At 37.6% G+C, this 11,727-nt stretch overlaps 1 protein-coding gene and 1 long non-coding RNA gene across 2 annotated transcripts in view; one reads left to right on the top strand and one right to left on the bottom strand.

Moving 5' to 3' along the window:
- Positions 1 to 1,930: 1,930 nt before the first annotated feature.
- Positions 1,931 to 11,727, bottom strand: part of LOC122793714 (gamma-crystallin M2-like) — an 11,965-nt gene continuing 2,168 nt past the window's right edge. The window contains exons 2-3 of the mRNA XM_044061926.1: positions 11,371 to 11,613; positions 1,931 to 2,206 (exon numbers count right to left, since the gene is read on the bottom strand). Coding sequence (XP_043917861.1) covers positions 1,931 to 2,206; positions 11,371 to 11,613 — 519 coding nt within the window. The remainder of the gene's footprint in view (positions 2,207 to 11,370; positions 11,614 to 11,727) is intronic.
- On the top strand, positions 4,893 to 7,698 carry LOC122793045. Its single transcript, XR_006363443.1, has 2 exons — positions 4,893 to 4,941; positions 7,641 to 7,698. It is a non-coding gene; the product is annotated as an uncharacterized LOC122793045 (long non-coding RNA).

Below are 11,727 nucleotides of genomic sequence, written 5' to 3'. Positions count from 1 at the left end.
TGAAACAGTTGATCCATGGTGGCAACCCCTAACGGAATAAGCCAAAAGAAAAGAAGATGTTCATAGGTTCCTAGGTTCATAGATTAGTGTTAGGCTAACTGCTGTTATGGGCCATATTAAGCCTAGACAATAAACCCATGAGTGAATCAAACCCTGCAGCTTGTATCTTTAAGGCAGATATTTTACCATTATGCCAACCTCCTGATTTATACATTTTTCTGTTCTAATTCGGTAATATGACAAGTGTTTCTTTCTAGTGGCAAACAAGGAAAACTTGCTTGGATGTCACGTATCTTGCATAGAGTAATACAGTTTATGCAGGTAGATTTCAGAGAATTAAACCAATTTCACAAGGATATATGTTGTTTGAAGTCAGATGACAACTCGCTAAGTTATACTGTCAGACAGGTTAGTTTGTTTAACTATTGAAGCCATTTTATAAGTCTATTAAGACCCTCTAGACTGTTGTTCCTGTTCGTAAAGAACCTCCATAAAGTTATGTGCACTGTGACAAATGTATTCTCTTCTATAGCACACCTGGGAATTCAGAGTAAAGTAAATCTGGTGTCCTGTCAGATGATGGTCTTTGTTGAACAGACCAAATTAGTCTCCCAGTACTTGTGTATGTTGAGGGATTGGAACCCATGGGATTTATAGCATATTGGCTCCAAGGCTGGCATTTAATCTTCTTTTTTTCTTTTACCTTCAGTTTAGAGCATATGTTCAGAAATTTGCTGTCAAAAACAGAACGTCATGATTGCAGGAGGAAGTAATGCAAATATTCAGAATTTTTCCCAAAAATCATAGCACAATTTTCACCATATTGGCTAATATTTATATGTCTTTCATTCATTTGATTGCAGCGAAATAGCTGAGGTGACATAGTTGGGTGTAATTGATTGTGGAGTGAGTGTGTGATTGTGTGTGTGTGTGTGTGTGTGTGTGTGTGTGTGTGTGTGTGTGTGTGTGTGTGTGTGTGTGTGTGTGTGTGTGTGTGTGTGTGTGTGTGTGTGTGTGTGTGTGTGTGTGTGTGTGTGTGTGTGTGTGTGTGTATACACATGCAGATGGTCGCAATGGGTTGACTGTGAGCTGCAGTGCATTATTGTGGCTATTAGTTATGCATTCACATTCACTTGATCATAGATATCTGAGTTGCACACAGTCAAAATAGTGACTCAGAGGTACAACAGGCAGCACATTTGTCTTTGTAGCTGGAAGACCGGAAGGTTGCGATTTCTATTCCCACTTCAGGGAATTGGAAAGTTTACATTGCAGTGAAACTTTAAAGGAGTGCTGCAATCCTGAATGTGTCATGCTTTGAGTCATCAAAGTAAGGTCCTACCTGCTTGAGGTTGAAGTAGTTCAAATGGACGTAGAAGATGTCACAGCACCTATTGAGAAGAGTATAAGAAGTGCCCAGAAGCCCAGGCTAAATTTCTCATAGTAGTAGAAATTCTACCTCACGTTTCCCCTGAAAAGAGGCCACTAGCCTAGCGGACTAACTCAGGATACAAAAAGTTAAATAAATAGAAATAAGCAAGTAGTTGCAATGGGTGTATACGTCTTTGTGTGTATGTGCCTGTCTATCTCTCCTTCGGTCTGTAGGGAGTTGAAATAAATTCCAACAGCAAATGATTTCATCTGGAGATAGCAGTCACAGCTCTCACTAGAAATTACTAAACTCTGTTCCCAAAGCTGCAGGAGGAAGCCAGAAATCACATTCTGAGATTATACATCATTTATGGATTCCCTAGAAAATTTGCAGTGGGTTTTATGCTAATCACACCCATTATGAACTCAGTAAGTTAAATTGAATATTACCAAATATTTTCCCAGGAAATTAGATATATCAGTACACAAAAAAAATACTGGATTCTTAAACTAAAGCTTTATTATTTTAGTGCACTAAAGTAAATACATTTTTGGTATTTTAATAACGATCCCTGATGCATCTGAAAGAGCCAATTCGGGAAGTCATGGCACCCCAGTCAGTGTACCTTCTGTACTCCCCAGGCCTTAAGAAGTACTGTCTTCCTCTGTAGTTGGGATGCTCATAGAAAAGCCAGTAACCTTCAGACACATTGCAGGAGTGGATGTCCTGATAATGGAATTGATCATGGACAGATGGGCAGTTATCGGTGAATTCCATCATCTGGCCTCCAAATTCAGGCCTCTCATGCACCCTCAGTTGATATGACCCCCTGTACTGTAAAAAGTAATGATATTAATTACATTAATAATGTCATCTAAACATCAGAAGTGTAAACAATAAGATTCACAACCTACATGCCCTTTTAGCTACTTGTTCCCCAGACCTACTATGTCTCACAGAAACCTGGCTTAAACCAAGTACGAAAGACACACAGATAATCCCACCAGGGTATGATATACTAAGAGCAGACCAAATAACTCATAAAGGTGGCGGTGTAGCCATACTCTACAAAAATACATTACAAATCTCCCTTGCCTCTCCACAACCCCTCCTAACAAACAATGCCAACATTCTACTTGTAAAACTTCAACCAAACAAACATAAAAGCATAAATATAGCATGTATTTACATCCTCCCAGGCAACAATAATAACAAAACCTTAGAGGACTTTCTCCACTGGTTAACTCAAACTCACCCACAGGAATCCATAGTGTTAGGTGACTTCAACATCGATTGGAATTCCTTCTCATCTAGCTCCCCATCTAGCAGCATAAATCTACATGGCTTTTCTCAGCTCATATCCACTCCTACCAGACTAGGTAAACCCCAAAACAAAGACAGCATCCTGGACTGGATCCTTACTAATAAAGATCCTGACCAGTACTCAGCATGTACTCACCCAGAGGACATGAGTGATCACTTACTCACCTATGTTATCAAATTCAAGAAAATCACCCCCCTTCTTACAACCATAAAAAAATCAGGAACAATAATAAATTCAATGCCTCCATTTTTCAAACTGAACTTAAAGCCCACAACTGGACAATACTCAAGTCTCTTCCTCTTGAAGAGGCAGTTATCTACTTCAACACCACCATCCTCAAGATTCTAGATTCCCATGCTCCAATATGGTCCATTAGAACTAAAACCAAAACCGCACCATGGCTCTCTAAGGAAACAAAATCCAAAATCCTATCTAGAAACAAGATGTGGGTCACATGGTACCTCTAAAGACCCACACTCCCACCAAACCTTCCGGCAACTTAGAAATTAAACTAAAAGAATGATCTTAAATGATAAAAAAAACTTCTTCCTCCACCTCCAACACAAACACCTTAATAATCCACAAAATTCTGGGCAGGCTTAAACAAGCTCCTGCACCCAGGCCAGGCAACCACCCCCACTCCAACAACTTGCAAACAACAGTGCCCTATAAACATTGCTAACACATTCAATAGTTTCTTCACAGAAACTATACAATCCCTGGCCACACAATTCAAACAAACAACCAGCCCACTCCACTACCCATGCCAGCAGAATACTGCAACTACATCAGATCATCTATTTACCTTCGATCCAGTACCCATATCCTTTATAACATCTCTTCTTAAAAAAACTAAAACCCACTAAGCTAGCAGCTGAGCTTCTCCCAGCTGAGTCTCTGCAAAAAGCAGCTGAGGCCATTTCCTATCCCGTCTCCATAATCATAAACCGTACCTTGTCAGAAGCCTTCATCCCCTCCATATGGAAAATGTCCCACATTATTCCTCTCCATAAAGGTGGTAGCTCACTAGAGCTAACCAACTACAGACCTATAGCTATACTCTCACCCCTGCCCAAAATTATGGAAAAGTGTGTCCACAAACAACTGATGGAACACCTCACCAAAAATAAAATTCTAGCCAACTCCCAACATGGCTTCAGGCCAAATCACAGTACCACATCAGCCCTACTATCCTTTTCTAATACCATCAATAACTTCAGAAACAATAATAAACTATCATCTGCTCTTTTCTTAGACCTCTCCAAGGCCTTTGATATGGTGAACCACATTCAACTCCTCCATACATTAAAAAACTATCACTCAGCAATTCCACGCTGAAATGGTTCCAATCCTACCTGTCCAATAGGCAACAGGCTGTTCTATGGCAGGACAAATTATCCACATGCCTACCAGTTACACTTGGAGTTCCCCAAGGATCTATTCTTGGCCCACTTCTCTTCACCATCTTTGTTAATGACCTGCCCACAATCACCCCCATGCCACATGCATTCAATATGCAGATGATTCGACTATCATCAGCACTGCCTCCAACCTGGCAGACCTCACTGCTTCAACCCAAGACACCTTCAACCTAATAGAAAAATGGTTCTCAAGTCGTCAACTAGTTCTCAACCCCAACAAAACAAAACTACTTACTTTCTCACCTACTAACAAGACTCTTCCCCCCACCTTCTCTATTACATCCTCCAATGGAATCACTATATCACCAGAAGCACACACAAAGCTATTAGGTGTTACCATTGATAATTGCCTTAAATTTGACACCCTTTTCAATCTAACCATCAAAACCGTCAATAAAAAGCTTGGCTCTCTCTATAAAGTAAAACACTTTCTCACTCCTCACACTAAAATTACAATTGCCAGCACACACCTACTATCAACTCTTTTCTATGCCTCCCCCCTTTTTACAAACCTAAACAAGACAACCCTTAACAAACTTGCTTCTTGTTACAATCACATAGCTAGATTTGCCACAAATTCCACCTTTAGAACGCACCACTGCACTAACTTGAAGCAACTAGGGTGGTTAGAGTTTTCCAGCCAACTCCATTTCAACCAACTCAAAACGGCTCACCAGATACTGTATCACCCAGAGAAAACACCAGCTCTGAAAAACATCATTCATCCCTATATTAACCTGCAATCTTTACGCTCCTCCAATTCTTAGCTCAAACAACCAAAGCCAATAATTCTGCTGGAGATTCTCTATTCTCAAACTTTGTAGGTAAAATCCTTGGATGTAAACAGTTTGTTTACATCCATACCTAATGATGTAGGTATGCAGTATTTGGATGAGCGTCTGGCTAATGAACTTGGTTTCAGTAATGAAAGGAAGATCCTGATTCATCAGCTACTTGAAATCGTGCTGCATAACAATGTGTTTTTGTTTAAAGGTCAGCATTACTTACAGCAGTGGGGGGTAGCCATGGGCACCCCCTGCGCGAATACTTATGCTAATTTAGTAGTTCTACAATGGGAGAAACAGTTTCTGTTCCCACATGAGATGTATAGGTTTATTCGACTATACAGGTGTTTCGTGGATGATATCCTCATAGTTTGGGGAGGGACTAGAGAGGATTTTAACAACTTTTTGTGTTATCTGGAAACAACAACTTCATTTCTTAGATTCACCAGTGAAGTTTCGTCCGATGAGATACATTTTTTAGATGTGACTTTGAGATTGCATATGGATGGTTCTATTAGATCGATCCTATATAGGAAGTCTGTATGGAAAAACAGTTTACTTCCTTTTGACAGTATGCACCCAAGGAATGTGTTTCCTGGCATTGTCAAGAGCCAGTTCCTCAGGGTGCAGAGACTATGTAGGGATGGGCTATCTCTTTTGAGAGAAGCAGACATAATGGAAGCTCTATTCCTAGACAGGGGCTATAATCGTGCTATGGTCAACAGCATTAGACGGGACATCCTTGGTAGTTTAGATATTGAGACCCATATGGAGAGTCCTGTGGATGGACAGTTGGTTGATTCTAGGAGTTACTTTGTTGGTAATAAGTCCTTTAGATCGACGGAAATGGTTAAATTCATTACTAAATACACCAGTAATATCAATGCCATCAAAGCTATCATATCCAGTAATTGGAATGTACTCATGATAGATAACAATGCCAGAAAGCTAGTAGGTACTAGACCAGGTTTTGTTTTTAAAAACTGTGAGAGTTTGAAGATGATTTTGTGTGATGATCATCTTGTTGCTCCATTACCTACTAGCCTTATGCCACTACCTTATGGCACTTTTCCTTGTCATCATTGTAAACGATGTCCCTACATAGTAGATTCACAATCATTCTGGAGTCCTCTCACCCAGTTTAGGTTTCATCCCAAGTTCCATGCTACATGTAACACCAAGAATTTAGTATATCTTGCAACCTGCAATGACTGTGAGGTGTTTTATGTGGGGTTGACAACTAGGAGGTTGCAAGATAGGATATACAACCATCTGTATGATATCCGGAAGTCTAAAGAAACCAATGCTTTAGCTAAACATGTAATGGAGTTTCCTTTACATGTTTTTTCTTTTAGAGTGCTACAAATATTGGGACAGAGGCAACGGGGTGGAAACCTAGCTAATGAACTTGCGTTGATGGAACTAAAATGGATTTTACAACTTGGCCCACATATACCCCCAGGGCTCAACAACTATGTGTCCTTAAAACCTATACTTGTGCTGAGTAATATTTAATGGTGATATGATGTTTTTGTTTTTGTTTTTCCTATTTTCATCATTTTTATCATTTTTATTTTTATGTTTTATATGGGGAGGTTTTGTTTTTTAAATGTACCCAAACGTTGCCTTCTTATATTTTGTCCTTATCTATGGCTGTTTTCACATCGAGGCCATATGGAAGGCTGTAACATATTATATCTTCTTTATAAACATCTTACATACATATGTACTTGCATTTTTATTTTTATTTTCTATTTTTACACCTACTCATATGGATTTCTAACATATATGTTTCCATACAGGATACATTCATATTTTTATATTTTTATATTTTTTTATATTTTATTAACATGGCTTCTTATTATGGATTGGAGGCCTAGTTACTATTATTTTTATATATTTGTCTATATATGAGTTTTTTATGCAGTACTCTGTTATGCTTTAAGATATATATATATATCAAATAGATGGCCCTCAAAATATGATCATTGTGTAATTTATGATGAATATAAAATGTTGCTTGTTTTATTATGTTTACATTCACCTAGTTTATGTATTTATTCATTTGTTTATTTATTTATGCCTTCATTTATGCATTTGTTATGATCCTGGAAAATGATAGATTTCGAAAATTTCTGATACCCATATATGTCAAGAGTTTACTAGGTTTGCAGCGATGTTGTAATTTGAACTGCATTTTACTATCACCTTGACGGATGAATTTGTTTGCGTCTGCGCAAACCTTTTGATTTACATCTTATAGATCTATAGCGATTCTGCAGTTCAAACTGAACTCTGTTTGATTTTTACTCTTGTATATACTTGCCTAGATTTATGTTTAATAGTCTTACAGTGATGCAACAGGCTGAACTGGATTATATTTAATTATTATTTTGAGGGATTCACTTGTCAGCGTGTATACGCATTTTTTAAATGTACATATGGCAGGATACTGGCGACATTGTGGTTGGTATATGCATTTAAATAAGAACTCTTTTTTGGTATGTTGATTGATTAATTAACCAATTAATTTTCCCGCCTTGCTGCAAGTAAGGAGTATAAAATGGGGTTGTTGTCTGTGTATTTTATTGTCTGATGAAGCATGGGATGTCCTACGTGAAAGCGCTTACTTCACATTACTTGGATGGCATAAAGATCTTATATTTTATTTTTTGTCGAACGTCTTCATTTGGTCTTCATCGTGGTTTACTACTCCTTTTATTATCCACATTTTGTAGGTAAAATGTGAAACTCCCTACCGACCATGCTCACCTCAGAACCTTCACTCCTACAATTCAAAAAAAAGCTTAAACCCCATCTCAATACTCTCTGGCAATGTCCCTGTTCCAAACCTGATTAACCACTATCATTTACCCTTCTCTTACTTCACTATCCTTAACCGCTTTTTAACAAGGCGCCTCGCCTTTGTAACTGACCTATGTTTTTTTTTATATGCTGCTGTTATTTTTTTCCCAAGATGTGATGTATCTTTATATTGTATTTAGAACTCAACTATCTTCCTTTTTTGCATTAACAATGTTCATATGTCTGTTATGTACCTGGAGCTTTTCTCCCCGGGCCTCCGCTGAAAATGGACATGTATCCAGTCGGACTCTCCCGGTTAACAAATGTAAAATAAATAAATAAATAAATAAATAAATTTTGCTGCTCTAATGAATTAAAATGGATTTTTATTATGCTGCTGCAACGTTTAAAGAATAACTCGGCTATATGCATACACAAACACATATGCACACATGTAATATAAACCTAGTTACCTAATAGTTCATACTGAAATCTGATTTTTTTTTTTTAAAGAAGTTATTTTCCAGAATTTAATAAAACTTCACCCTGAAGGGTACAACCAGAGCACATTTGTATTTATACTGCTGAAGAAATAGGTTTAGGAACAGACATGAGCTGGAGAAAGTAGCTGTGAAGAGAGAAACTAGGCGGAGGAGAATTGAGCACCTAACAGATTACTTTCCATTCTTGGTATCAGGCTACAGCACAAGGTATGCCACTAAGTGTACACTGCTGGAAACCAAAAGACTTCATGTGAAGGACTGACATATGTTAGTCATTTGGGTGTGTAGGTTTTGTTATTTAGCTGTTACCAATGCCTGTCTGCCCCCTCACCCTGTAAAAGAACAATATTTGTCTCTCTGATGGACTGAGATGATGATTGCCTTCTCTGAGAATTAGAACTGGATTTCTTTGTCATTAGCCATCTGCCCCATGTTGGATTGAGATGTTAATTCACATTGACTATTGAGACTGCCTGTGTGGCACACAGTGGTAAAAACACAATAATAAACAGTGGTGTATACCTGACAGGTCAAGGTGCAGCTTTCCCTCACTACTGGTATGTAATGGGAGTGGATCAGGCTATTGCAGACCCATTGAGATTGTTAGGGAAAAAAATAACAGTGCACGTGCTCAGACAGCATAGTTTCTCTCATGCTGGGCAGGATTTGTCCACTCTGAATATCAGCAGACCATCTGGGAGGCCAAGGTCTGGGGCATGCATATTGCAGATTCCCTTCAGCTATTGGCATTAGCGAAATGATTCTGAGGTCCTAACAACTACCATGTTTGAGAGGATGGTGTTAGAGATGTTTTCCAATACTGGTGCTGGTTGAATGTTTTAGGGATCTGCCAAGACCAGTAGTGTTCTGTGCCCTGAATCGTTCTAATTCCAAGTCCTTCCATTTTCACACCCATACATATTCAATGATCGGTAGCTGATTAACATTTGATACTGTGTATTGGCTTTGATTGATACTTGATCTAATTCATTCTAATTAATTTGATTGGCAGGATAAACATATTTGCTGTGGCTATTATCCTCCATGAAAGGTGTGTTTTGTGATCATTGGGTAAGTAGGAACATGGTTATTTTCATCTTAAGACAATGCATGTAGCATCCATAGGTAGGGAAATTCATAGAACATTTGTTGAAACAAGCATAAATAATGCTTTATACAGCTGAACAGCTGAATATACTCATCCCACAATAGGGATAAATGTGTTCAACATCTTAATTTTGGAAGGCAGAACAAGGTACATAATGCTGTATGCACCATGAAATGTCAAGTGTACACCACTGATTATTACTTTGTTTTTAATGTTTCATTCACACAGGAAGTCACAAGAGGGGGCAAGGTGCTGGGATATTAGGAGTGGTCTGATGCATCTGCAGAGGTGGTAAATAGTAAAGGCTACTACGGCAGGGTAAAAAGGAGCCAGTACGAAACAATATAAAGGAATGTGCTTGCAGTTTTTCAGAACAAAGGTGAGAATGGTAATTTGAATAATAGCCTTTGAAAGAATATAAAGAGCATATTATACCTGTGAGTGGCAGAGGGCTGAACTGTCTAACAGAAACACATGTACACAATTTGTAAAAGAATCAGGCTATTTCTGTGTACCAAAACTACATAAGAGACTAACAAACCCTCCCACCTGGGTAATCTCATACCCTCAGGCACTTATTCTTTTCTGTAAAATGCAGGCGTACCTCTCAACCTCTTAGCACTGAAATCTGGGCAAAGCCTAAAATAATGAGGGACAAAGGCCAAAAAACAGGGATATAGTTTACATATTGCACTCAGAAGCATAGAAAGTTGCTAGAATAATGGGTTTTATGTTAGCGTGTATTTTCTGAAGGATATAAAGTCTGAAACTCAAATGTGTGCATTATTTAGTGACTTCAGTCCTCAGTGATTTGCCATAAAAAAAACAATTTTTATGAGGAGTAGACCAAAATATGAGGTGAAAATCTAGACAGTTGAGAGGTACGAATTCAGATGTCTTTTTGGATCATATTTAAAATGTAATGTTTATGATTAAAAACATCATATCTAGCAGACAGCACATATTTTTCAAAAATAAATAATAAAGTTCTGTTTGCAATTGATAGTAGCAGCAAATAGAATATTTGTCATCTTAGTTTATGTGTCTGTGCATATCCACAGGTAATTGGTTGAAAGAAAATTGTTTAGCTACAGATCTACCATTCTATTTGCCTGTGTGTATATATATATATATATATATATATATATATATATATATATATATATATATATATATATATATATATATATATATATATATATATTTATATATATATATATATATATATATATATATATATATATATGGTTCCCTTTCAGAAGCCTGAAACACTATAAGCTTGAAAATCAAAATCCTGAAACCAAAAGCCTGAAAACTCAAAATCCCGAAAACCCAAAATCCTGAAAACACAAATAATGCTAATATGACAATACAAAGACACTAATATCTACTGACTGACCTTGACCCTGATCCTAACCCTAACGTCCGTCACTATCGCACACTCACCTGACCCGCGCCCTAACCCTAACTCACTTAAACCGCCCCTAACCCTAATTTTTGTCACTATTGCATACATGCCTAACCTGCGCCCTAACCCTAACTCACTTAAACCGCCCCTAACCCTAACATAAAACCAAACGCACACTTACCTGAACCCAACGCATGACCTAACACCACAGGGCTAACAATAGCAAAGCCACAATGACGTCAGTATGTCCATTTTGTGTGTTCAGGATTTTGGGTTTTCCGGATTTTGAGTTTTCAGGCTTTTGGTTTCAGGATTTTGATTTTCAAGCTTATAGTGTTTCAGGCTTCTGATAGGGAACCATATATATATATATATATATATATATATATATATATATATATAAAATATATATATATATATATATATATATGTATATATATATATATATATATATATATATATATATATATATATATATATATATATATATATATATATATGTATATACACACACACACACACACACACACACACACACACACACACACACACACACACACACACATATTGGTAACATGAAAATCATTTAAAATAACAATCAACCACAAACTCTTCATACTTAAGAATACAGGTAAAGTACTTACTGCAGGAATCATGCGGCAGGACCTGACTGTGTCGTTAAAACCCATCCAGCGCTGGTAATCAGGGTATTCGCCCCTGCTCAGGAAGTACTGGTACCCTGTGTAATTGGAACGCTCATAGATCATCCAGCAGCCACTTTCGACTCGGATGGAGTTACAGCGACTGAAGTAAGACTGCAGTTCGGCACAGTCACTGTAGCACTCATAGTGTCGACCCTGGAAGTTATGGTCCTCATAGAATATTATCTGTGATTAAAGATTAACAGAATACAGATAGTGTGTTACTTAATTATTTTAAAAGTAGTTTCTATGTCTATTGTAATTTTAAGAAATGATCTGTAAGTTGCATGTGCTTTCCAC

Source organism: Protopterus annectens, chromosome 2.part0 (assembly GCF_019279795.1).
Source record: "Protopterus annectens isolate FY-2018-M chromosome 2.part0, PAN1.0, whole genome shotgun sequence".
In the NCBI taxonomy this organism is placed as follows: Eukaryota; Metazoa; Chordata; order Ceratodontiformes; family Protopteridae; genus Protopterus; species Protopterus annectens.
The sequence above is the reverse complement of the archived record's forward strand: the minus strand, read 5'-3'. Positions and strand labels throughout refer to the sequence as shown.